At 41.9% G+C, this 26673-nt stretch overlaps 1 protein-coding gene across 3 annotated transcripts in view; it reads right to left on the bottom strand.

Annotated features, from left to right (window-relative positions):
• Positions 1-26673, bottom strand: part of KDM6A (lysine demethylase 6A) — a 291991-nt gene that overhangs the window by 242779 nt on the left and 22539 nt on the right. For all 3 annotated transcript variants that reach the window (XM_067545160.1, XM_067545157.1, XM_067545159.1), the window contains exon 3: positions 6341-6449. In XM_067545160.1, coding sequence (XP_067401261.1) covers positions 6341-6449 — 109 coding nt within the window. The remainder of the gene's footprint in view (positions 1-6340; positions 6450-26673) is intronic.

The raw sequence follows: 26673 nt of genomic DNA, 5'->3' as shown, positions 1-26673 counted from the left end.
AGTGAGGTGGTAAAATTCAGACATACAAAATTACTCAAGATAGTTAAGTCTAAAGCTAAAGGTGAAGAGTTATAAAGGGATCTCATGACCAGGTGGCTGGGCAATAAAATGGCAGATGAAATTCAGTGTTGATAAGTACAAAATAAAGCATATCGGAAAAAATAATCCCAATTTATACATTCAAAATGATGGGTTTTAAATTAGCTGTTACCACTTAAGAAAGGTCTTTGAGTCATCATGGAAAGTTCCCTGAAATCATCTACTCAGTGTGCAGCAGCAGTCAAAAAAGCAAACAATGTTAGGGACCATTAGGAAAGGGATGGATCACATCGAAAATATCATGCCATTATATAAATCTATGTATGTCCACATCTTGAATATGGCATGCAGTCCAGGCCACCTCATCTCAAAAAAGATTAATTAGAATGGCAAAAGATACAGAGAAGAGTAACAAAAATTATTAGGGTATGGAATAGCTTCCCTATGAGAGATCAAGATGACTGGGACTGTTTAGCCTATAAAAGGGGTGGGTATGATAGAGGTCTATAAAGTCATGACTGGTATGGAGAAAACAAATGGGAAGTGTTATTTACCCCTCCATATAACACAAGATCTAGGGGTCACCTAATTAAGTTAATAGGCAGCAGGTTTAAAAACAAACAAAAGGAAGTACTTCTTCACAGAACAGAGTCAATCCATGGAACTCATTGCCAGAGGATATTGTGAACGCCAAAAGTATAACTGGGCTCAAAAAATAATTAGGTAAGCTCATGAAGGATAGGTGCATCAATGGCTATTAGCAACAGCCATTGCATCCATTAGGAATGCAACCTCATGCTCCAGGTGTTCCTAAACTTCTGACAGCCAGAAGCTAGAATTGGCCAACAGGAGATCACTCAAAACTGCTCTGTTCTGTTTACTTCCTCCGAAGAATCTGGCACTGGCCACTGTCTGAAGACAGCTTACTAGGCTAGAATGTTTCTCAGCCTTTCCAGACTACTGTACCCCTTTCAGGAGTCTGATTCGTCTTGTGTACCCCAAGTTTCACCTCACTTTAAAATGACTTACTTACAAAATCAGACAAAAATACCACAGCGCATTATTACTGAAAAATTGCTTACTTTCTCATTTTTGACATATTATAAAATAAATTGATTGGAATATAAATATGGTGCTTGTGTTTCATTGTATAGCATATAGAGCAATGTAAACAAGTCACTGTCGCTATGAAATTTTAGTTTGTACTGACTTCACTAGTGCTTTTGTTGTAGTATGTTGTAAAACTAGGCAAATATCTAGATAAGTTGATATACCCACTGAAAGACCTCTGCATATCCCTGGTTGAGAACCACTGGGTTAGATGGACCATTAGTCTGACCCAGTATATCTATTCTTATGTTCTTATCACTCACACCTCAGCAACCATAAATTTTTAGTTCAGGGATCAATTCATCTTTAGCTGTCCTAAATTAGTTCTAATGTAGAATTGCCCAAAGTTGGTTTCAGTACTTTGTGTTTGAAAGTTATCTTGGAGATTCTAAAAAGATATTTTAAAAAGTGGCAGCAAGAGTTCTCCAGCATATATCCCCCAGACTGAAATCCCCAATAATGCAATTTTTCCATCTACACATTATAGACAGAAATTTAAAGGAGCTGCTTATCCTGTTCCCTTTTCTGATTTGGTGGTCTATAGCAGGGTCATCCCACCGAAATAATCCCATCCTGTGATTTATCAGTTAAATCCTTTGATTCATAAGCATCCTAGACCTGTCCTTTTGAATTGTTGGTAACTCTAAAGCAAGTAGTGGTATCTTTAATAGAGAGAGCCCCCCTACGTACCATTCCTTCCAGTGCATCTTTCCTAAATACAGCATAACTGGTGATTTTAGCATTTCAGTCATGGGATGCAACACATCAGGTTTCAATTATACCAATCATATCAAATTTCCTTTCTAATTCCTCTTATTTATTATCACTATTACTATTATAATTTGCATGGTCTATGTAATAAAATAATAGATATTTTCACAGAAAAGAGAGAGACCCTCAAAAAAAGGAAATACTGGACACATCTAGAGTCTTGTCTACACTTGCAGCAATGTCTACGGTACATGTACACACTGCAGTGAAAAGCAGGCTGCATCCACCTGTGGTGTGTAGCTAGACATGGCAAAGAAAGATTCTGGAGGAGGAGTGTAGCAGGGAAAGATCCTAACAGCTCTTTGCCAGGGCCTTTTCCTCTTGCTTTCTCAGCCTTTCACCACTTCCAGAGACTTTCATTGAGATAGGGAAAGGCTACATCAGAGGGACACTACACTCGTTAAAAAAGCAGTATATATGTAGGAGGCACTGTGTGAGTGTGTAGAGAGCTATGTAGGGTATAGTCCCAAAGGGATTTCGTATGTCTGTATTCTACTTGCCTAAACAGTGCCTCACTGCAATTTATACCACGCTAGCTAGGCGTGCAATGTCTTCTACATGCCACTGTAAATGTAGACATAGCCTAAGAATCTGGAGACTCTTGAGTGAAGAGCAGGCTTTCCCATTTTATTTCTGCCAATCACATCAGATGCCCGAACAAAAGATTGAAGCCCTAAAGAGGATGCAGGACAGCATACAGAATTCTAGTACCCTTTCCTGACACTGGCATTTGATAAGGGCTCATACTCTCCCTAGACTGTTGCTCTTTTCTCTCTACACAGGAGCAGGAGCAGCAGCACCCCTCTGAGGCTATGTTTACACTGGCGGTGGCAAATTCGCTGCCACCAGATCGATCTTTCATGATTGACTGAGCGGTCACTGAGACCCGCTCAATCGATGAGGGAGTCGACTGAATAAGTCCACCCCCGCAACTAGCACAGCGCTGAGCCGACAGGACGCGCAGAAGCAGTCGACAGGAATTACACAAACTACTTTGCATGGTTTGCGTAACTCCCATCAACTGCCGCCGAATTTCTGGGTAAGTGTGAACAAGCCCTTAGAAACAGAGGCTGCTTCTCAGTGTCATACGTTTAAGAGGTGGGATGCAGCACAGCTTCTGTGCTCCCTTCACACACACAAGCAACAGCAATCACATTTACAGGTGTGACAAACTGCTGCAGAAATGAGCAAGTGATGACCTACTTCAGACCATTTTATGGCAGATCATGCTGCCACCTTCCCACCACCATGCTTGTCTCTATACTGGAGTGGAGTCAGACTGTCAGTTCTGCACACTTGCACTAAACTACATCACAAGGCCAGCCAACGTCACAACACATGGGGCACAAGGGACTTTGCCTCATCTCCCCACTTCAGTTTTAACTGGAATCCACTTTGAGACAAAAGAACCAAAAATGTTGTGTCCAAATGTGTATCATCTAATCATAGCACTCAAACAGCAAGTGCACACAAAACTGAAGAGATGCAAAGAATGCCCAGGAACTCAAACTGATGCTGTTTAATGTTAGATCAGTGCTCAACAAGATGACCATTTATGACTTCATTGTGAAAGAGGCCCCAGAAGTAAGGCATAGCCTGCATCACCAAACACAGCTGGATGACACTGCAAACTATGATGGTCCAACATGATCCTCTGGCTTCCTCTCCCCCAAGGTTACTTAGCAAACCCCGGGCCAAACTGAAGCCAAGAGCACATGCAGAATAGTATTCATTTGAAAAAAATACAACAAATCCAGAAAACACCCAAATCCTTTGAACTCTTCCACTTCACATGTGAAACAAGAGCTGAAACCAATATACACTTTCTATGTAGATTCCCAATTACTGGAAAAGAGTGCTAACAAAAACTGGCCAAATCTTCAGCATGGCAGAGAGGACATAGTTGAAGCTGAGAATTTAGCCCAGTGTCTTGGTCAGCATCATAATAAGATTTCCACAGGGAATCCACAGTCTCTAGTTGCCTCCAAGATAAAGAAAGTAAGCAGAAAAATAGCATAAAAATAGTTTGTGCTTTTCTCCCGCCCTCTACCCATGCAACCAGAGCTCAGGCACACCCGACTTTCTAATCCACTGTGTGTGATGGTGGTTAAAATTTTCACTTTGGAGAATTTCACCATCATCAATGAAAGCCTTGGAAAATAACCCAAATAGCCTTGGAAAATAACCCAAATCCATATTTCCTCTCTATCTTAGTCAGAATGTGTCACTGAATCCTCTTGTTGCAGTTCATTCGAGAATTTAAGCTTCTATTTAAAAAAAAATTCTAATTGTTGAGGTTGTAGAGAAAACGATGGCAAACACCCAGTGTAAACCAGTTCAGTATTGCTCTGTGTCTGCAGAGAGCTGCAAACTCTCCCCATTCAGCTAAATGAGGCATTAAAAATCTAAAAATACAAGCAAACAATTGATGTCTGGTTTGTTAACTATTTCACTACTCATCATTTTAGCAAATCTATGATGAAATCAAGGCATTTTAGATTTACGAAGTGATTTACCAACCAAAATGTTTCTGCCTCTGATTGAAAGAAAAGCTCTTAGGCTATGTCTTCACTGCCAAAAAGAGGTGTGTCTGTAGAGCAAGATGGATAACTCGAATTAGCTATCTCACTGTAAACACACACCTTTTTTGGCAATGAAGACAGCGTGAATCTTCAACACTACAGCAGCAGAGGTTGAGAAAAATTCTTCATATTTAATCCTCTCCCCATCAGACAGTGTTTTTCTCAGTAACATTTGATCCTATCCAGTGTCAAATGCCACTAGCTTTCTTCCTTTCTACTTTTTCTATCACAGGTCATTCAAGAGCCATGGGAATCTGAGTGAGTAATGGTGTAGGACAGGCATTTCTATGCCAGAGGATGGCAGCAACCTGGAAGTGATAGCAGTGTTTCACTATCACAATACTAAGTTTATTGGCTGAGTACCCTTTTCTATCAGTAAAGCTTTAGCATTTGTTGGAGCAGATAATCTTCTAGGGTGAACCCTGATGATTGCTTGTTCTTGTCTTGTGACGGGGGAGAGGAATTTTGACCTGAAGGAGGAGGTGGTCAGATAAGGACACATTTTAACTCGTGTGTTTCTCGTGTCCAGTGCAAGGATCCAGTCCAAAGTGAATCTAACGGCCGGGGGATATTATCTGCATGCAGCCAAAGGTGAAGAGGATGGCTATTTGCTGCTGTGTCTGAGGTGTCATTTTGCATGAATAAAGTCTGCCTCAAACCAATAAGGCTTGTGAACTTCAAAACCACGTTAGACAGTGTCTATCAAGGTTTTCTGAGGAAGTCTTTGGTGTCTGTTGCACTGTAGATTAGCAGGATGCCCATAATCGATGTCACCATTCTCACATAGGAGGTTACTCTCTTTGATGTTAAACTAGTCTCTTCTGCATCTGAACCTGGAGGAGAATAAAATCACTATGCTACCATTCTCCATTTCTGTAAGTATACAGAGTAGCCTAATGGCACACAGTGAGCTAGCACTGGACTTTTCTTGTCAACCAGGCATTTCAATGACGCAACCCATGTTAGGTGGCCCACAACTGACAAGTTTGAGGTGGTAGAATGGTGACCACTGAACAGGAGTTGATGAGCATAAGACAAACATCTTGAAAGGTGCTCTGTTTTATCTATTTTGGTTGGTTCATTGTGGGGTACACTGGAACTCCTTACCTAGAAGAAAGCCCAGGTGCAATAGAAGCAGCAGTAGCACAAGGCCAAAGTACCTTATGCTTTGGCAATCCTAGACTAATGGAACAACCTCTATGGGTTTTCTGCAGCCTATCATAGATTAGAACATTGAGATTGCTGTAAATTTACATCAGGGCCAAACACCAGACTCTGGCTGTTCACGGGATTGGGAAGAGCAAATGCTGGGTTTATACACTAACCCCTTTTCCTGGAGCTGTGCCGAGCACACATCAGCTAGGTCAGGGGCCTGGACAATATTCTAGGTATACATTTACATCTCCTTTTCATTTCTAGTGCCTGGTCCTCTTATTCTGGTTGTCATACCCATGCCTACATTTGATATACACTTATGGTTATGCTGTAGTCTGTTACTTTATTTTTAAACATTTTCAGCAACAAAAGAAATGGGGCAAACAATTACTTATTATGTTTGTATATTATTCGCATCTGTTCATGAACCAGTAAACATGTTCTACAACGAACACATGCCTACAAGGTTTCTCTGGGGGAAGGGAAGAACAAAACTATTCCTCAGTACAATTACATATTACTTATTTTATTACTGAGTTTGAAGCATAGTGCAGGCCAACAGTAAGCACTGAGGTTGATCTATCTAATATTTATGGTCATTCTGTTGTCACAATCAAATCTGGGTCATTAAAGACACTACAGTTATTAAAACGGCTTTTTATCATTTGTTTTTAAAGCCTTACCTTTTGGATAATCTTCCAATAAGAGGTTGAAGTGACCTAACTGACAAAAGAAATCAGACTCGACCTTTCCTTCGGCTTTCAATATGAGAGATTCATAGCAGCGAACAGCCTGTAAAAGAGAAGTAGAAGTATTTTCACAATGTTGTATTGTGCTAAACAAAGTACATTTTGTAAATGCATCTATCTAATACAAATATAAATTTTTTACCCAATCTAATTTTATTGTGCTTAACTAAAAACTGCAGTTTTTTGGTAACAACCAGAGCTATTTAAAAATTACATCATCCTTTGGTTTTAAAGCCAGAACAAGGAGGAGTGCACAATACTGAAAAAGTGTCATTGAATCAAATACAAATATTCAGCTGTACCAATAACTATAATACAGAAAAAACAAAGACTTTCCTTTTCCTTTACTTGTGGAATTGACACACACTTCATTTCCCCCAGGCAAAACAAATTGATACAGTACATCAGAGGGGATTGATTAAAATCAAAGTTATATAAATCACTTAATGTAATTATGATTTAAATCAGCAAGTCGGAAATTGATTAAAATCATCCATTTTAATCTTGTTTTGCACTTGTTTAGTTATTTTCCCAAGGAACAGTTGAGTCTAACTGGCTGATATAATTTAATACTTTTTGCTAACCAGGAGGATACACAATCTATACACATTTAAATAATTATATTGCTCAACATATATTATTTTACTCATCATTTGTGTTGAGCTGCATTTGTATGGAAATCTGAATTCAATTAAAAATGCTTTTTTTTTTTTTTTTAAAAAAAAAAAAACCCACAAAAACAGCATTTGAAATTGTTTGAACACTAAGTTTAGCAAAACACATTTTGCATTTAAAACGGATTTATTCAACAGAGGAAGTATGATTTGTAGTTAGTGAATTGAATATTAGTGTTTTCATGGTGATCCTGCTCACCACAACTAGCAGATCTCATCCTTCACACCTTGGTTTCTATTCATAGATTGGAAGATGAAAACAAGCTTTCCTAGCTTTTCAACTCCAAGTCAGTTTCTAAACTTGGAATGGGACTTGAAACTGATCTTTAACATTCCAGGTGAGTGATCTAGCCACCAGGCTATCTGGCTATTCTGAGATTGAAACAAAAACTAGACCTTGTGAACTTTTTCCTCCAGAAAACAAGACAGACCAATGTAGAACAAAAAACAAAAATAATAAAGGCTCAAATTTTTTGTAAAATGGAATTCTTATTTTTTGCTCAGACCTGGCTGGAAGCACATTCATACTATTAACGTTTTCTGATACAAAGCAGATAAAGTACAATTTGGTTTTCATTTTATTCATGTCACAGCTGGAGACATAGAAAAACTCCACACAAGAATTGTGTGGCCCATAAAAAAACCTTTTGGATAAGTAATCAGATGAGGCAGATAACTTTGCCTTTGGTCATCTGGTTAGCAATTTAAGGGAAAATCTGAATTTTTGGAGAACACTGACACAGCAGGATCCCCTAACCAGGCATGAAAGCCTGCCTTTCTTGAACTGTTCAAGATTATAAATCATACGTGCTTAAACTATTTAGCATCTGGGCTCTACACTGATTCCATCAAGCTTTATCAAACTACAGTTAGAGAAAACATATCTAGTGGTTAGAGTACAAGACTGGGAGTCGAGACACAGGGGTCTATTTCTGGCTCTTTCACACACTTCTGTATGACCGTTAGCAAATCAGATTTTCACCTTGGTCTCCAACCCCTCCGCCAGCAATATTTAGGATGTCTACCTATATTCACAGGGATATCATGTGACATTTAATTTTAACTTCCAACGCTCTTCTTGGAAGTTCAGATGGGAGACAACAGAGAAATGAAAAGCACAAGCGTTCTCCTTGCTTTCCATTCTCAAGGGAAAATAGGCAACACCAAAATAGCTCTCCAGAAAAGAAAGAGACTAAATAGAAAAGTTTACAGAAGATTTTTTTTTTTTTTTAAACTTAGTATCCCAACTCCTCAAGGTAGACTCACCCACACAAATATGGATAACTCTGGTACAGATTCTGGTTCAGAAACCATCTCTTCTTCCCACCAAACATCTCTGAAAACATACTTGGAAAGGAGTCAATACTTTCCCCCAAAGAGGAAGAGGTAAGTCTTCCCTTAGAAGCACTGGGATAACATCCAGTGTAAAAACTTCTATTTACTCCTAGGAGAGCTCTGTACCAAAGAATTAAGAATTCTATGCACAATATTTTAAAATTCTGCAAAATGTGCATATCTTATTTGTCAAAATAACACAATATAATCACATCATTTTCAATTATTTTGGTAATTTATTTCAAAATACCTGTCAGTAAGTATATCTTTAACAATGCAGACACCAAAAAAGATTAGCGATTTTTGACAAATAGATTCTTTACTAGGCATATTAATACAGAACTCTGAGTAACAATTCATTTAAACTACAATACAGAAACATATTTCCTGCACCTGCAGAAGCAGTGCAAATGCTTGGGGGAGCCAGGGATAATGGAGGAGCTATGTGGGAGGAAAGTAATTCCTGGGAAGGAGCCTGGTAATGAACCTGGAGAGTTGTTGGGTGTGGGTGGGAGAAGTGTGCAACAGTTTTTGCAGCAGGGAGGAATTGTTAGCCAGTTGGGAAACCTCCCCCAGGCAGACCCTGGCTGATCCCTAGTCTTTCCCGTTCAGACAGACAGACACATCTGCCCATCTCCATGTGTCCCTCCATTCCCCTCTCCCCATTCAGCAAGCATATCTGCACACCCACTCAACCAGGCATAGCTTCCCCTATCGCCATGTGGCCCAACACCCCCACCCCCATTCAGCCCCTGGCTCAATGTCACCCCACTAACTCCTGTGCCCCCATTACAATGTGCCTTCCCCCACTAACCCTTCTGAACCCATCTGTGACCCCCTAGCTGCACCCTGTGCCCCGCTCTGTCCATCCCCCCCATATTCCATGCCTCCTCACCTGGCCCTACAGGCAGGGTGCAGTGAGAAAGGAAGCCTCTGCCCCCTCCCTCTACACAGCTGGCTGCTCCTGCATGTGAGCCAGCAGCCCTCTCTTTGGAGACCACATCAGATCCTGGTGAGTGAAAGGTGTAACTGCAGAGTGACCCCTCTTGCGGCTTCCCTTTGTCTCCCTGTCAGAATCAATTATTCTGCAGGGGTGGGGAATCTGCAGGGGACATTAATTCTGTGCTTGCATAGTGGTGCAGAATTCCCCCAGGAGTATTCTGTTCCATTTATTACTCTACTTTGGCATCCAAGTTGTTATCCCAATTCTCCAGTTCTGAGGAAGTTTAAGCCATCAGTTTTCAAAGTACTTTGCCATTGTTCCACATTGCCTGGGTTTGTAGTATGTCCAATATTTATATAAATCTTATGTCCTTGCCTAGAATACCATTTTCAGGTCTGGTCAACCTACCTCAAAAACAATATGGCACAAATGGAAGGGGTTTAACAGACAGGCAATGAGAATCAGAAAATGGAAGCCTTCCATATGAGGAGTGATTGAAAATGGGTACAGTCCGCAACACTTCCAGGTGCTGTTTTGAATACCTCTATGAGCTATGAAATATACTATTCTACCTTGGGAAATAAAGGCAAAATAAGTCCTCAATATATTATCCTCAGGGTGAGAACAATATTGTGATTATGTAGATAATGCTGAGTTGTGACAACCTAGATGCTGAAGAAATGGTCACAAGAAAAGCAGAGGGACATCCACTGGCCATCTGTGTATAATAGTTCCCCAAGAGGCCTGTCCAAACATAAGTTGGAAGCTACTACAGCCAGTTACCTCCATATCAAAACAGAGATTTCCAAAAGGGAGAGCCCTCCACAAGACTAAACAACAGAGCCAAGCAAAATTAAACTAAGATGCCAATAAGTCAAACAGTTGAAGTAAAAATAAAAATCCTTTCAGTTTCTGCTCTGCACAGGAAGAGTTCAACCTGAAGCTGAAAATACAGAAAAAACTGGTTGGGATTCTCTGAGCTAAGACCATTCCCTCCCTGGAATGACTGACAGGTGGGGTATCGCCTCCTGAACTGCAGACCCAGCTATAAAGAATGTGTGGACTTTCTTGTGAACAAGGAAAGATAAAAATCCAGTGATTCCTGCTGGAGCCCCTCTAGGGGTTTAAAAGGTGGCCAGGAGCTCCTCTCTCTCCTTCTCATGTCCCTTCATTCCAGGGCTCAGCACAGCTGCTGCCTCTTTCCTTCTTTACACGCCTTTTCTATCTTTCAGCACCTTGCTTAGGTATTTAACTTTTTTCCCCTTTTTTTACTTGTAGTTTACTCTCTGGTTATTATACATTTATATCATGATAGTGCATAGAGGCCCCAGTCAGGGTCCAGGACCCCATGGTATTAAGCACTTAAAACAAGCCTGTGTCCCAAAGAGTTTTTCCTCTGCCTCTTCTCCTGGTGGCTGGCTACATGAGAAACCTGCACTGGAACAGTGAAGAAGAATAGTGATTGTCTAGGAGCCACCTGCCATTTGACCCAAAGCAACAGGAAATAGTTTACCACAAATGGAGATAGCTATGATTATATAGCTTTCTACATTGTTAGGTCACTGTACAGGAAGCTGCCCCTCTGTCCACCCAACCACCATGCAGCCAACCCACCTCACTAAGCCCCACCCCCTGGCATCCAGACCCTCCCTCCCTCCCGCCGCCCCCCCCCCACACACCCCCAGACCACCTTCTGAGAGACATCCACATTTGAACCTCCACCCTGCCAAACCCCATTTCCCCCACACCTAGGCCCCCACCTCACTGAGCCCCAACCAGCTACACCCAGAACCTTCACACCATAAAGCCTACTTCCCCAGCATCCAGCCGTGCCCCCCCCCCCCCAACTCCATCCCTCCACACTCAGACCGCTCGCTGATCCCCAAACACCTTCACTTGGACACCCCCCTGCAGAGTCCCATTCCCCTGCACCCGGAACCCCCTCTCCAATGAGACTCTGGGCATCAAAATCATCCCCCAAACCCAGACTCCCCACTGAGACACCCACACCCAGAATGCCCCACACAGAACCCTCTCAACCCCACACCAAGCTCCTCCACACTTGCATCCTGCCAGACTGAGCCTGCCTGCCCCACACCTGGATCAAGGGTTGGGTCAGGGCTGGCCGTGAGAGTGAGACAGTCCCTCTCACTTGCTATGGAGCCATATAGATGTGCTAATATCTCTAGTATGGAATTTATTTGTCAAAAGACATTTCCCTCAGTCTTTTTTGCTGACTAATCATTAGATATATTTGCTGACAGGTATTTTGAAATTAATTACCAAATTAATTGAAAATGGTGCGATTATATTGTGCTATTTTGACAAAATATGCAGAATTTTGCATAACTTTAAAATATTGTGTTCAGAGTTTTTAATTTTTTGATAAAGAATACCCTCAGGAGTAACCTAGAGTGGAGCACCCATAGGGACACTATTTGAAGAACCCAGTTAGTTATTGTACAGTAAAGTTACTGTATAGTAAATCAGTGAAAGTCCTGTGACACCTTAAAAGACTAACAAATTTATTTGGACACAAGCTTTCGTTGGCAGAAACCCAGTGCGTTGGATGCAACAGTAACTTCGTCAGATGTACAGTAAATGTGGTTCTATGATGGACTAGGCTAGGCCCAGAGGCCTGCTGCTAGAGGCCTGAGGGTGCTGCCACACCCATTCCAGGAAAGGAGCAGTAGAGGAGTCCTCCAAGCAGCTTAAAGTGGCTGAAGAGGGAAACAGCCAATCAGGGTCCACAAGAGGCACATAAAAAGCTGCAGAGACAGTCAGTCAGCTCCTTGCTGGAGCCAGAGGAGTGTAGATGGTGCTCCTGATCAGACAAAGAGAACTGCAGCACCACAGACAGCTCAGTGCTGGCAGGGACCAGGGGAGCAAGAAGGAGCTCCTGGTTGGCTGCTGGGCCTGGACTTAGATGAGCCCTGAGGTAAGCCTTAGCCAAAGCTACATGCTGAGGCCATAGGAAGTGGCCCAGGGAATTGAAGGCGGTTTTGCTAATGGGACATGACAGCACGTGACTGCTATTCTTAGGGTCCCTTGGCTGGGACCTGGAGTAGTGGGCAGGCCTGGGTCCCCCCCCCAACATAGGCCACTGGGGAAGTGGCCTAAAATTGGACAGTGCTAAACCCCCAGAAGGGGATCTGAACTACACTTAGTGGCCCAGCTGTCTCCAGCAGGGGCTAGAAGGGCCCAAAGAAGGCAAAAACCATTGCCTCCAGGGAAAAAGCCCTGAGGTATGATCCAATACCAGGGCTGGGACTGTAGACCGCATGCACATCTTGCCAGAAGGGGCGCTTGAGAGAGGGAGGTACCACACCATTACAGGTTCTTGGAGTTGTTTTTTTCCACAGGGATTCCACTGTAGATGCAAATATACCCCATACACATAAGAACCGGATTAATTTGGTCAGTAGCATCCATTGGGATCCATGTATGCACTCATAGGTCCTTGTGCCCCCCCCCCCCGCCACTTAGGCCATAAATAGCAGAGTGGGCCCAATCTCCTCCCAGTTCCTTCGCTAATACAGAACCCTATGTAAAGGACTCTAAAGTAGCAGGGAAGGAGGCTGGATTGTACAGCCACATAAACTAAACATCTTACATAGCTAAGAGCCACAGTTACTGTAAGTGCTTGTTCTTCCAGTATTTGTCACGTGGATCCAACTGGTGAATGACTAACTGGTAATTCCCTAAGCAGGTGGATGTCAGGAGTCCTCCTTAAAAACTGTAGCACTGCCCAACCAAACAGAGCACTATATCTCATGGCTACAACTAGAAACTCCAATTGGCTGCTTTTGAAGTTTCTGATATAGTTTCCTCAAACATGCCAAAGAGGTTGCATAGGCCCTAAGAGAGTCCATCTTAACTTGAGAAGTTAATTTAGTTTATACAAGATCTTAATGTAATCCAATACCCATTTCAAAAGTCTAAATAGTTGCCCCCCGACTTATCCCCACACTTTACAAACAGATTAGATGTTTTTGGAACGGCTTTATTCTATGGAAGCAAAAGATCTCTCAAAACATCGAGCAGATGAAGTTTTACTTCTCCAGCAGACAAATGAAATTTAGGAAACAACACGGGTAGGTACTGATTCAGATTAAAGACTGATAACACTCTGGGTGAGGACTAAGGCCTGGTCTACCCAACAGAGTTAAATCAACATAAGGCAGCTTACATTGACCTAAAATCTGTAAGCATCTGTCCTACAACATTACTCCTGTCAATGTAAGTCGCGCACTACACCAACCTAGTAACTCCACGTTCCTGAGAGGCGTAGTGCTTAGGTCAATGCAGTTACAGTAACACAGTGTCCGTGTAGAGACACTGAGGGTAGGCTGACACTAGAAGCGCTACATTGGCGCAGCTCTCCCACTGTAGTATGTCTGGTGAAGATGCTGTATGCCGACAGGAGAGCGCTCTCTATTTGGCATAATTACGCCACCTCCATTAGGAGGCAGAAGCTATATTGATGGGAGAGCGTCTCCCGCTGACATAGTGCCGGGGGTGGACAGCGCTTAGGTTGCTTTAATTTGCATTGCCCGAGAGAGCGAGAGCAAAAGTGTGTATGTCGGGGGGAGATGTCTTTCACATGACAGAGTGATGTAAGTTATATAGACTTAAGCAGTAGTGTACACCTGCTCTGCGTTACTTGCATCGCTTGTTGGCTGTCAGCCCCTTGCAGGACTCACAACTGGAGCCCTTCCCGCCCCAAACCATTTCCGGTAGGGCCAGCCCAGGGCTGACTTCTCAGGGCAGGGGGCCAGCAGCCCACAGTGGAGAGCCCTGGGGCGGGGCTGACAGCCCACAGCTGGGAGGGACGGCAGCTTCCACCTCTGAGCCCCGCGCAGAGCTGACAGCTCAAGGGGACGGAGGGCAGCCTCCAGCTCTGAACCCCACATGGGGCTGGCAGCTCAGGCTGTAACTGGTCCCCCCCCAGCCCCTTTTAAGTCAGTGCAAGCACTCCTGGTGAAGATGCACACCACCAGGAGGAGGAGGAGAATAGGGACATGAAAAAAATTGCAATAATTACTGCGGTGGCCACACATCAACCTAACTTAAGTTGACTTAATTTTGTAGTGCAAACAAGACCTGAAAGTCACCTAGCATTTGTGAAATACTGTATGTGGTGGTCCTGCTATTAACTCTTGAATCTCTCTCACCTTTCAAGCAGATGTAACAATCAAAAGTAGAGAGAGTCACAAACCCGTCTAGGGAGGGATTTACAGAAGCTCGACTGACCATCCTGAACCTGAAATCATGGATTAATCTGAGTTGCCTGAGGTCTAGAATGGGACGTCATCTGCTTTCTTCTTTGGAAAAAGAAAATAGGATTAAAACCTTCGCCTCAGAACTCAAGGGGCAACTTCTCCAATGCACCTAGTTGTAGAAAGGAGTCCCCGCGCCTCTTGCTTCAGCTGTATCTCATGAGATGGGTCCCTGAATAAAGAGTTGAAGGGCAAGGACTGAAATTTGATTGAATAGACCTTATGGAGGAATTCTTGGACCCAGTGGTCCATAGTCATTCCAAGTCCAAAATGAAAGGAAAGTTATTGCTAAATGGTAAGGGAAAGGGTATCATATCAGTCCAGGACTTTTGACCATAGAGTCAAACTTGCTTTCTCGGGCCAGGTGTTGTAGGAGTTGTAGTGGTAGATGAATGCGAACTTCTGACAGAGGTCTTTTCTAGGGAGGCTCCAAGCCTTTTGCTGTTAATAAAACTAGGAGGTTGGTCTTTGAAAAAGATCTGAAGCCTAACTTGTCTCCTTATACGGACTGTAGTCATTGGGACCAAACTGTATCTCTAAAAACTCTTTAAAAAAGTAGAGTGCTTCATCCTGGAGTTAAACAAGGTCACTGACCTTCAAACGGCAGATCTTCAATTTAACTTCTTTTAGTAGATGACTCCAAGCTGGGAGCAGTTGCTAACATTTTGGAGGACAGAATCAGAAGTCAAAATGACCCTGACTAATTGGAGAATTGGTCAGAAATCAACAAGATGAAATTTAATAAAGACAAGTGCGAAGTACTTCTTAGGAAGGAAAGAAAAAAATCAAATGTACAACTACAAAATGGGGAATAGCTGGCTAGGCATTAGCACCACTGAACAGGATCTGGGGGTTGTAGTGGATCACAAATTGCCTGAGTCTCAACATGGTAATGTAGTTGTGAAAAGGGCTAATATTCCGGTGTATATTAACAACAGAGTCATGTGTAAGACACAGGAGGTAAGTATCATTCTATTCAGCACCAGAGACTTCAGCTGGAGTAGTGTGTTCAATTCTGGATGCCACACTTTAGGAAAGAGATGGAAAAAATGGAGCGATTCCAGAGAAAACCAAAAAATGATAAAAAGGACCTATGACGATAGGTTAAAAAAACTGGGAACATTTATTCTCCAGAAAAGAAGAGTGAGGGGGTCCTAATATTTTAAGGGCCATTATAAAGAGAGAACAGTTGATCATTGTCCTATGTCCACTGAAGGTTGGACAAGAAGTAATGGGCTTCATCTGCTGCAACAGACATTTAGGTTAGATATTAGAGAAAACTTGATAACTATAGGGATAGGTAAATTCTGAAACAGACTTCCAAGGGAGATTGTGGAATCCCCATAGCTGGAGATTTTTATAACATGGTGGACAAATCCCTGTGAGGAATGGTCCAGGTTTTACTTGGTCTTGCCTCAGAGCAGGAGTCTTTACTCAATGACTTCTTGAGGTTCCTTCCAGCCTTACATTTCTATAAATCTGTAGTTTGATGGTTCCAAACAAATTTTTAAAAACCACACAAAGTATCAACTACCCATGACTGCCATTCAGCCTAGCCATCATTAGGAGGCCTTTGCTGTGGAAATCAGTTACAATACAGAGCAGAAGCCAGACTCAAGGGAATCCATTATGGTGCTGGAGGAGAGAAATATAAGAACATGACTGGTGAGTTTATAGCTGAAGAGAAGGGAGACAGGGAAGTTGCTTAGAAGGTATGGGGACGTAAGGGTGCATTTTTCTTAGGTTGGAAGAGACCAGAACATCTGATACAATAAAAGTACACACACAAAAAAGTGGGGTGTTAAGAGATGGGTTAAGGGAAGTCAAAAGGTGGGATAAGATTAGATGGGGTCACTAGGGTAGGAGTAGTGGAGAAAACTCAATATCAAGTGACCAGGAAGTTCTCAGAGTCTGTTCTTGCTCTGGAAAAAAGTGGCAGTGTTGGAGAGTTAGGCGAGTCAGTTGTTGCAAATATGCAGCTGGAAATGCATACATGTGAGTCAGTGAGAACAAAGTAGATGTGTTATTTGACCAAGGAGATGGCAGATGTGAAATGAGAGCATTTTAAAACAGTTTAAGTCAGGGGACCAATTTGTATAATTCACTAACGCAGGCTTCTCAAAAACACACTGAAAGTTCTGTGATTTTAAGTTAGTCTGCTCATAATCAATTAAATGTTGATAATGCATTTAGCTAATGTACTAATCCCTTTGCATTTATCTTGAGTTCACCTTTATGTACTAAAGCAATTACTTTTGTTTTATGCATATTAGCAGATTTGCACCATTCATACAGATTCTTATCAGGGGTCACTGAAAACAACTTATTTTTGTTCCCAGGAAAATTTTTCATTTTGGGGAAAATATGTATTTTCTATTTTTTAAAATGTATTTGATTTGATAATTTTGTCCCTCTAGTTCTAATAATCCCCTATTTTAAATATATATGCAAAGTTTTAAGAAACAGCTGTAGCATTCAATGCACAAGTAAGGCTAGCTCTATCAGAGGTGTAGATGGAACAAAATTCCACTGGTAAGGGAATAAAATACACTAATAAATTTTCAGTTGCTTGATTACATATTACTTCTACAGCTACTGTAGACTTTATAAAGCTATTAAACACTTGCAGTATTTTAGGCCTCGACTGTTCTTGACAAGAAGAAGAATTTTAGCAATACTGATACAAGGGATGGTGATACTGATACAAGGAATGCCAAGGAATGCCACGTACTCCAAAATGTTATTTAGGCTAACAGATAGAAACTCGTCAGCTCTGAAGGTATATCATCACTTACGTATGCTTAAAAAAGCCTCTGGATTTCATAAGCCTGAATTCTTTTTCTCTCCATTTTAATGGATCGTGCATCAAATAAAAAACAGTATAGTAATTACCCCAGGAAAAGTCAGTTTAGAAATAAAATTAAACCATCAAAGACAGACAAGTTAAAGTCATCGTTATCTAAAGTAGCTAGCTACTACTGCAAATATAGAGAATCAAAATTACAGACTAACAATTAGCTTTTGCCACTTCGTAATGGATTCCCTGCTCTGGAAAGAAGTCATAAGGACCTGGGACTATCACCTACCGACTAGAGACAGAGTAGTAGAACAGTGGACAAAAGCAAAAACTGTCATATTTATTTATTTATTTTAAAGAGGTGACTACAGGTCAATGAAAAAAATCCACTGAGAAATTCAGGATAGAACTAGTTTGAGATCAGAGCTGCACAAAGACAATTAGCTTTAAAGTAAAAAATGATTACGTCCCAGAAGGAGTAACTGTAGCTATACTTTTACACACAATATTACTGTTTAACAGTTAAAGTTGCTCAAGACAAAAGCTTGAAGAGTAGTTACTATACAAGAGTATTATATAAGAGTAGTATATAAAAGTTACTATATAACAGTAGTTACTATATAAAGTCTAAAAAAAATCCAACAGTTCAATCAGGTTGAACATACAAACTAAAATGAAGCTCTAAACCTATAGTTAGGCACCTAAGAAAGTGGCCCAATTTTCAAAAGTAATGAGGGGGAGATAGTTGGTGGAGCGCCTTGAGGAATAGGGAATTAGAAGGAAACAGGATTTAGAAAGGTTGGCGCTAGGATAGAGAGTACGGAGCAGCAGTTGGTTTGGAAGTGAAGGACGATCAGCAATGCAATATAAGAGCTTAGGTAGGCGGTATAAGATTTGCAGTGCTGCATGACGCATGTGATTGGTGGAGCGACACTGGGGTATAAAAAATGAGAGGGAGCATGCAAAGCAGGGAATCTAGTCTCAATTGCTGAGGTACCAGCACTTGAAGGGCTCTCCTAGCATTGGTACTTCAGTATCCAGCATACCAGGAGCACTGTGAGCAACTTTCTACACTGGACACCAGCAAAAAGGAACAGGGTTCTTACTATCATAGGCTTCCCATGCCCCCCATAAGACTTTCTATCTCGTCCCCAAGTTCCCTGTATACATCCCTTTACTCATCATTAACCTCCAGATCCCCCCACCCACAGCCATTCACATCTTCCCTTGGCCTCCTACAGTTGCTCAACTCTGCTGCTCTCAGAGGATGGGCAGCCACGTCTGGGGCTGGTGTTAGCAGATAAAGGATGCAAAGAAGAATGCGTGCAGAGAGTGGAAAAGGTTTTTGGAAGGGTGTTTTGGAGGGGAACCCTATATCCAGTCAAAACCCTAATCTGCTCCAGAATCGCTAATTTACGACAGCTCTGCTCTACCCAAGATCACCATAGCCAACCTTGCTCTTGAGCGTCCCCAAATTTTCTGGTATTTGGAGTGGATCAATATGTTAGCACTGGGGGGTAGGGGGGAGAATTAGGAGAGGAGTTTGCATGCTGGGAAAGATGTATGCCAGTACAGAAAGAATAAGCAACTGGTGTCACACACAACAAATAGCCAGCTCCTATAAATTCTATGCTCTGAGTTGAAGTCAGTGTGATAGAGGAGAGGTCTCCAACAACCTTTCTTCCTTGGTTTTAAGTAGTAGTGGGAATACAAAAGCTCTGTCCCTGAACTCCAAAGACACCACTTCCATAGCTCCCACTTGGGAAATGAAGTATACATCCTGCTTGAACAGTCTTCATGAGAGAAGTCTTTGAAAAGGGACAGAAAAATGGAGAGGGGGCTTGTAAGAGACTGAAACAATAGGACTCCTCTTGCTCATGGTCCCTGAGGACCCACTGTCTTGAGATAATCCCAGCGCAAGGTTCTTGAAAATAGAATGGATGTTGGTGGTGGGCACTAAGAACAAAAGAGATTCTGTGGTGGTTGAAGCAGACTCCCAATGGTGAAGTCAAATCTGCATCCTATTTGAAGCCCCAAGCTATGGGGCAGCTGAGGAGGCAGGAGGTCACCTCCAGTAAAATCCATCTCTTCCACGGTGGCTCAGATGATTGGGGTGGTTGGCCAGAAATTGTGTCAAGAACTGCTGTCTGGAACACAGAGCCCCAAGCAGCATAAAGTTGCCCCTGAATTCTTCAGAGAATGGAGCATCACGAGATCAGGTCTTAAATCTGGTGACTAAGATATATACATATATATGGGCATAAGGGAAGCGGACACTGCCACAGGCAGAAGGAACGATGGGTTCATTGGACCAACTCTGCCCTTTATGCCCTCGGGTAATGGAGCATAAGGACACTCAGCGAATACACAGAGTCACAAGAGACACTGCTCACCAAAAGAATATGATCTCTTGCACACTGGAAGTGAAAATGGAAATACTGTCTGGCGTTCATGAATATTTCTGGATTCCCTGCTGATGCTGAGCCCTCATGTAGCAGCATACACAACTAATGCTTTCTACCATGTCCAGCTGGGAACAAGATTCGAGCCCATCTTGGAGTACAATGACATTGCCTCAGTTATTCATATCTATCACCTCCCAGCCGGAGTACAGCAATACAACATTATCTGGACAAAGCCATGTGTTCTTAGGAAACTAAATAGTATAAAATGTTACAGGGAACATCCTCAGCAACGTGGGCTATTGTAAACACATCAAGCTCTGCTCTCTACATTGTAAAGCTAATTTAAAAATACTCTAAGCCATAGTTTTAAATTATAGTTAAGGCTGTGTTACACAGTTCAGTTTAACAGGAGCTTTAAACCTTCATTTTGTGAAAAAAAATCTCACCGAAATGGTAAAAATCAAAGGAATATAAACTTTGAGCACAGTTTGAATTTTTCATGACCATCTGATGAAAAATGAATTGATACAAGAATAATACTATCCATTAAATCACCCCATTTAACATTTTTTTTTTTTTGGCTGGATTGCCCCACTTATCCTTGTATTCCTTTTGCAAGAAGTGTAAATCGTTTTGGGGACTCAAACCTTTGTCCACACTGATATTATAAGGAGCAGCATGTGAGGAGCAACAATTATATAGAATATGTCTAGAGTATTTTTTAGCCATAACAGAAAACATGTCAACTGCTGAATTTTAATCTGATGACAAATCTGCTGCTCAAATACCAGTCCCTTCTGGGGGAGGCTAAAACCCCACATGCACAAACCCTGCCTCTTACACACACAACCGTATCTTTGCCCACAGAAGAAATTCTTCAGACTAGGAAAGAGGAGACTGCAAGTTCATATCTCACCTTCTAATTGTTGTTTAAATTCCCAAGAAATTCACTACCTTTACTACTGACTACAGCTATGAACACCAAACTTAGAAGACAGATAGGTAAGAACTGCCGCAACACTCCATCCCATTTTTAAAATAAATACAAGCCACGTCTAACATGGATTTTATCCACTTTGCCACAGTTACTTTCAGAATGACTAATCCAGTTTTGGTTATTCTCTCTTTACCCACTACTCTTCTCTGCCAGATCCAGGGATAAAATCCAGGATTTATGATTTGCAATATTCTACTGGTGACTATTTAAGAGTTGTGTAATCCACTGGGAAAGTGTATCAAGTTCTCCAGTGGCTGGTCGAGAAAGGATCTAGCAATTACTCTCGTAGCTCAAGCAGTAACAGCCTAAGTGAGGGACCTCAAGGTCAAGCGTTTCAAACCCTGCTACTAATTTATGTGAAAGACGGCATGTTTACATGGGATTCAAATACTTAAAAGAACTCTCGAAAAAAGGTTTTCTACTTAAACCATGACAATCTGTAAATTATGATGTGAATCACCAAAACACACATTTCAGTCATTTATCAAACATTTTGTTTATTTTGCCCATTGATCAGTATGAGAGTTGTCACTCTGTGCACAATCCACAACTGATGAGAACTCTTAACTTTACTTGCATTAGAGTCAGGTTTTCAAAATTCATGCTTTTAGCTCTAGATTAGAAGTTATTGATTCAGTTCCTGGTGTTGGCCAAGAGGACAACCTTCATCAATTTCACCAAAGTCGCACTTTAATGCAAAAACCTTAAAAGTTACCTCAGCAATGTTAAGGCAAAATAACCTCCTAAATGCATGGAATGTGTGACAGTCAGATGTGCATATTTGTTGGTCTGAATGATACAAAAGTATGAGGTCACTTACGGTTTTGCATTAGAGTGAAAACTTGATGAAGCTGGGGTACATACTACTTTGCTCAATGGCCTAGGCCCCTAAGGTATCTAAAAGAGCACCTACAGCTTCAGGATGAGGACTGTGGGTGACAATTCCACTCCTCGTGCATAATTCACCATCAGAGTAAAGCTTGTCTATGTAAAGGACAGCTTTTGAAAGAGCTGATCCCAGACTGTGGAACAAACATAGGGACTAAGAACCATCTCAAAACTCATTGCCTTCTCTACCAAGTGTAAGGTGTATGAACTTCTGACCTCGCCTTCGCTAACAAATGTATAGTAGTATGTACATATAAAAAAACCTTACTGAAACAAAGTACTACATTGTACACACAATCCTCCCCCGCCCCAGAGAGAATGAGAGAAAATGAACCACATGACAGATGTTAGTCATGCTGCTTAATGCACTTCCGGAAGACACTCCAACATTAAGTTATGAGGGAAGTACACAAAAGTGGAGAAATATCTGTCAGCAGGGATATGGTGAAGAAGCAGAAAGAGGACAGGATCACTGTTCTGAGCAGAGGAACCCTGAACAGCACCACTCTCTCCCACCCTGGCTACCCATCCTGACTACCAACATAATAGCATTTTCCCCTAATGTTCACTCAGCACCTGACTTTCACCCCATCATAACCACTTCTCCTACGGAAGCCAATCCCTCTGGAGCAGCAAGTGACTGGCCATGAGTAGTGGCGGCAGCTGGGGAAGATGCAAAAATCATAAGATGATCTATCACTTACACTGTTCACATTTCTAAAGTTTTCCTCACCATCACAAGATCTAGAAATAACTTTTTTTAAATGAAAAATTGAGACTGAGATTGACAGTACTAGCAGAGCAGCGGAGCTCCAGTGGCTCTCCTACAGCAAGGAGTCTATTGGTGTTGGACTCAATGGCGTCCCCTCTGAGACCGGAGGTCAACAGCACAGCATGAGTTGTTAGCACTGTAGGGTAGCCTGATGCAAGTTGCACCCTGGTAGTATCCTTTTTTCCCCATCAACCTCAGGGTTGGGGAATCAACCTCTGTCTGTTTCTGCTTCTTCCTTGGCACCAGGGAGGGTGGATGGTCCCAGGGTTCATTAGACGCAGATGGGACATCTTTTCTTGGTGCTGGAGATGGGAAATGACACAGAGCGTCCCAAAGAATAGTTGGGGCGTTCCTTACTGAGGCCCAAGTATTCTGTGCTGAGACAGGGTGATCCAGCTCCAAGGGAGACTGGAGTGCTGTTTCCATGAGGCTAGATCTGAGTTTCGCATTATCCTTTTTGTTGCGGGGCCTGAAGTCCCTGCAGATCTTACACCATTCCCGCACGTGAGCTTACCCCAGACAACTGAGGCAGCTGGAATGGGGGTCACTCTGAGGTATAGGCTTGTGACAAGAAGCACAAGGCTTAAACCCTGGAGATCAAGGCATGCCCTGGGGTAAGGCCAGGGTTAATCTTATTTAGCAGGGTTCACTAACCTTATTAACTATTTATCTAACTAAAACTTAACTACTAAAAATATGATTACAAATTTATTGTACTTGTTAAGTCCACTGACAAGTATTTGCAAAAGCAAGGATGAGGTAGTTCCAGTGACCATCACAGGCAGTAAGAACAAACTACAGTTGGTAGCAAATAGGCAGGGCCTTACTCCAGGGGACACCAGAGATCACCCAATAGATACCATTGATGGGAAAAACTTTCTACCAACAGTGCTCAATGAAAGCACACACCTACCTTAGAATGGATGTGAGCAAGCACTGGAAGAATCCCCTCATAGCTTAAATACATCTTCCCCCAGAACACCTACACATCTATAGTTCACCTATTTAACATTAGAACACAAGAATAGCCATATCGGGCAGATCAATGGTCCATCTAGCCTAGTATCCAGTCTTCCAACAGTGGCCATTCAGAGGGAATGAACAGAACAGGTAATCATCAAGTGATCCATCCTGGCCATTCCCAGCCTCTGGCAAACAGCAATCCTTGCCTATCCTGACTAATAGCCATTCATGGACCTATCCTCATGAACTTATCTAGTTCTTTTTTGAACCTGTTTATAGCCTTGGCCTTCACATCATCCTTTGGCAAGGAGTTCCACTGGTTGAACGTGAGTTGTATGAAGAAATACTTCCTTTTGTTTGTTTTAAACCTGCTGTCTATTATTTTCATTTGGTGACTCCTACTTCTCGTGTTATAAGAAGGAGTAAACTTTATTTCATTTTTCCACACCAGTCAACAGTTTATAGACCTCTACCATATCCCCCCTTAATTGTCTTTTCCAAGCTGAAAAGTCCCAGTCTTATTAATCTCCTCATATGGAAGCTGTTTTAGTTGCTCTTTTCCATACCTTTTCCCAATTCCAATACATCTTTTCTTAAATGGGGCAACCAGATTTGCGCACACCAAGATTTGGGCATACCATGGATTTATGAAGCGGCAATACGAATTTTTCTGTCTTATTATCTATTCCCTTTCTAACGGTTCCTAACATTCTCTTCGGTTTTTTTGACTGCCACAGACATTGAGTGGATGTTTTCAGATAACTATCTGCAAAGACTTCAAGATCTTTTTCTTGAGTGCTAACAGCTAACTTAGACTCCATCGTTTTATATGTATAGCTGAGATGTTTTCCAATGTGCATTACTTTGGATTTATCAACATTGAATTTTATCTGCCATTTTGTTGCCTAGTCACCCGGTTTTGTAAGATCCCTTTGCAACACTTCACAGCCTGCTTAGACTGTAACTATCTTAAGTAGTTTTGTATCTGCAAATTTTGCCATCTCACTATTTATGCCTTTTTCCAGATCATTTATGAATATGTTGAACAGTACTGGCCCAAATATAGACCCATTGGGGACACAGTACTATTTACTTCTCTCCATTCTGAAAACTGACTATTTATTCCTACTCTTTGTTTCCTATATTTTAATCAGTTACTGGAGCACAGGGTACATGGAGCATCACATACACACTTTGCATAGGATTTTAACACCACTGCTCTTTCTTTAAGCACAAGTCCAGAGAGTACAAATATAGAAAAATCCTTAACATAGCACCCCTCACTCTAGCTGACTTTTCTTTGGAAGTCTTTGGGGGGGTGAAGGGGATGCTTAATGGTTCTTCTCACCTCAGATTTCTACAGCAGCTTTCCTCTACTTGAGCTGGTGAACACTGCCAAAAACGCCAGAGAACAGCTCCTGCACTTTTATAACCTTCTAGCCCGAGAACCTTACCAGGTGGACTTAGTTGCCAAGTAACCACTCCCCTTACAAATCAGTTTTCCTCAATGGGAGCCAGTATACTGTAGGATGTTCCTTTTTGAACAGAGGACCATCCTGATTTAACAACCCTCTGTTATCAGCCTTGTTTCACTCCCCTTGGAATTTCAGTTCAACATGGAGGTAAAAATCACAGAGAAAACAAAGTTGCACCTTCCAAATGGAGTTAGCAGCTTGGTAAAGCGACACATAGTTCATAATCTCACACAGAAGTCAAACTATACAAACAGATTTCACAAATTCTCACGGAGATTTTTCTTCCCAATGTCACATATATCCAGCAGAAAGCCTAAAAAGCCTAAAAGTCTTAAAAGGCACCTGAATTGCAGATTTATTTGCCTCTAAAATGGGATCATTTTTAATCTGTCCAACAAAGAAAGATGTGGAAGATAACATAGCCCTTCCTAAAATTGCCACACAACACAAGAAAAGGATTATATTTTCTCCACAGATTAAAATGGTTTACATAAAATCCTGTTCTTCAGGCCACTTCCTGAAAATGTATTTAAGTAGTCAAGAGGTTTTGACTGAAAAAGGGAAAATGGCTTTAGATGGAGCTCTGTATTAAATTGAGCACAACCCTGCACTGGTGTGCAGAACACCCTATCTAAAGAGGAAATTTCAGATTATCTTGTAGATAAAACTGTTTGGATTCAGGCTGAGCTGTCATTGCAGAGAGGAATCTTGAGGGAACAAGTGGTAGCTCTTCCCTGATTGAGTTTAGGCCATGGATAATGACTGATATTCTAGAGGTATTGGGTGCAACTTTATCCCACACCCTCTTTTGGATCCAAGTCATTCAAGGCTAATCAAGGGGGTCCATTACTTGGTGAAGACTGTCAGTGCTTCCAATTAAGGAGGACAAAGTGCCTTAAACTGAGAACAGCACAACAGCTTTTTCGCAAAACCAACACTTGTGATGGTGACAATGTGGCTGTCAACCAATATTCCACCTTCCATTTGTAATTAAGTTCATAGAGAGAGTGGTCATGAAACAACCTGTGTATCTAGTTGCCTCAGATCTTTTTAACACTTTTCCATCTGGTTAAAGACCTGAACATGGAACTGAAATTGCACTGCTAGACTAGCTCCTCTTAGCAACGGATGAAGATCAGGGGTCCACACAGATATTGTTAAATCTGTCAGCAGCCTTCAGGACCACTGCATTTTTCCAACTGCACACCTCAACAACAATGGACAGCAAACTGCTCTTACGTAGCTCCATTCTTTCTTGTCTAAATGTTCCCAGAGAGTTCTCTCTCTTCCTTTAGGGCACTAGCATGTGGACTTCTCTGTATTAAGAAGAGAGGAGACAACGTATAGATGGGCTTTTAGGAGGGTAAGTGAGAGGATACAGACTTCACTATATTTAATGAACTGATGACATTCAGCTCAATATCCCTGTCTCTCCTAATCCAGCCAGCGCTGTTGATAATCTCCCTGAGATATTTGGGCAAGACTAAGTTTCAAACACCTAGCTGTCACCTATGGCCCAATCTGAGTAAGATTAAGGTGATGGCAGTAGCTGAGGGGAAGCAACCTGATGTTAGTTAGGGCAAGGCTGATATCCCCCTTTCATTGAGGATGTATTTCTACCTTGTTATCTGTATTCACAATATAGGAACTATACTGTATCGCCAAGTACTGCTGGAGAATCAGTGTCCAGGAATGCTTGTTACCATCTGCACCCACTCTGGAGACCGCAACCATTTTTT

Source organism: Emydura macquarii, unplaced genomic scaffold (genome assembly GCF_026122565.2).
Source record: "Emydura macquarii macquarii isolate MOO-44397 ecotype Brisbane River unplaced genomic scaffold, CSIRO-AGI_Emac_v2 contig_1043, whole genome shotgun sequence".
In the NCBI taxonomy this organism is placed as follows: domain Eukaryota; kingdom Metazoa; phylum Chordata; order Testudines; family Chelidae; genus Emydura; species Emydura macquarii.
The sequence above is the reverse complement of the archived record's forward strand: the minus strand, read 5'-3'. Positions and strand labels throughout refer to the sequence as shown.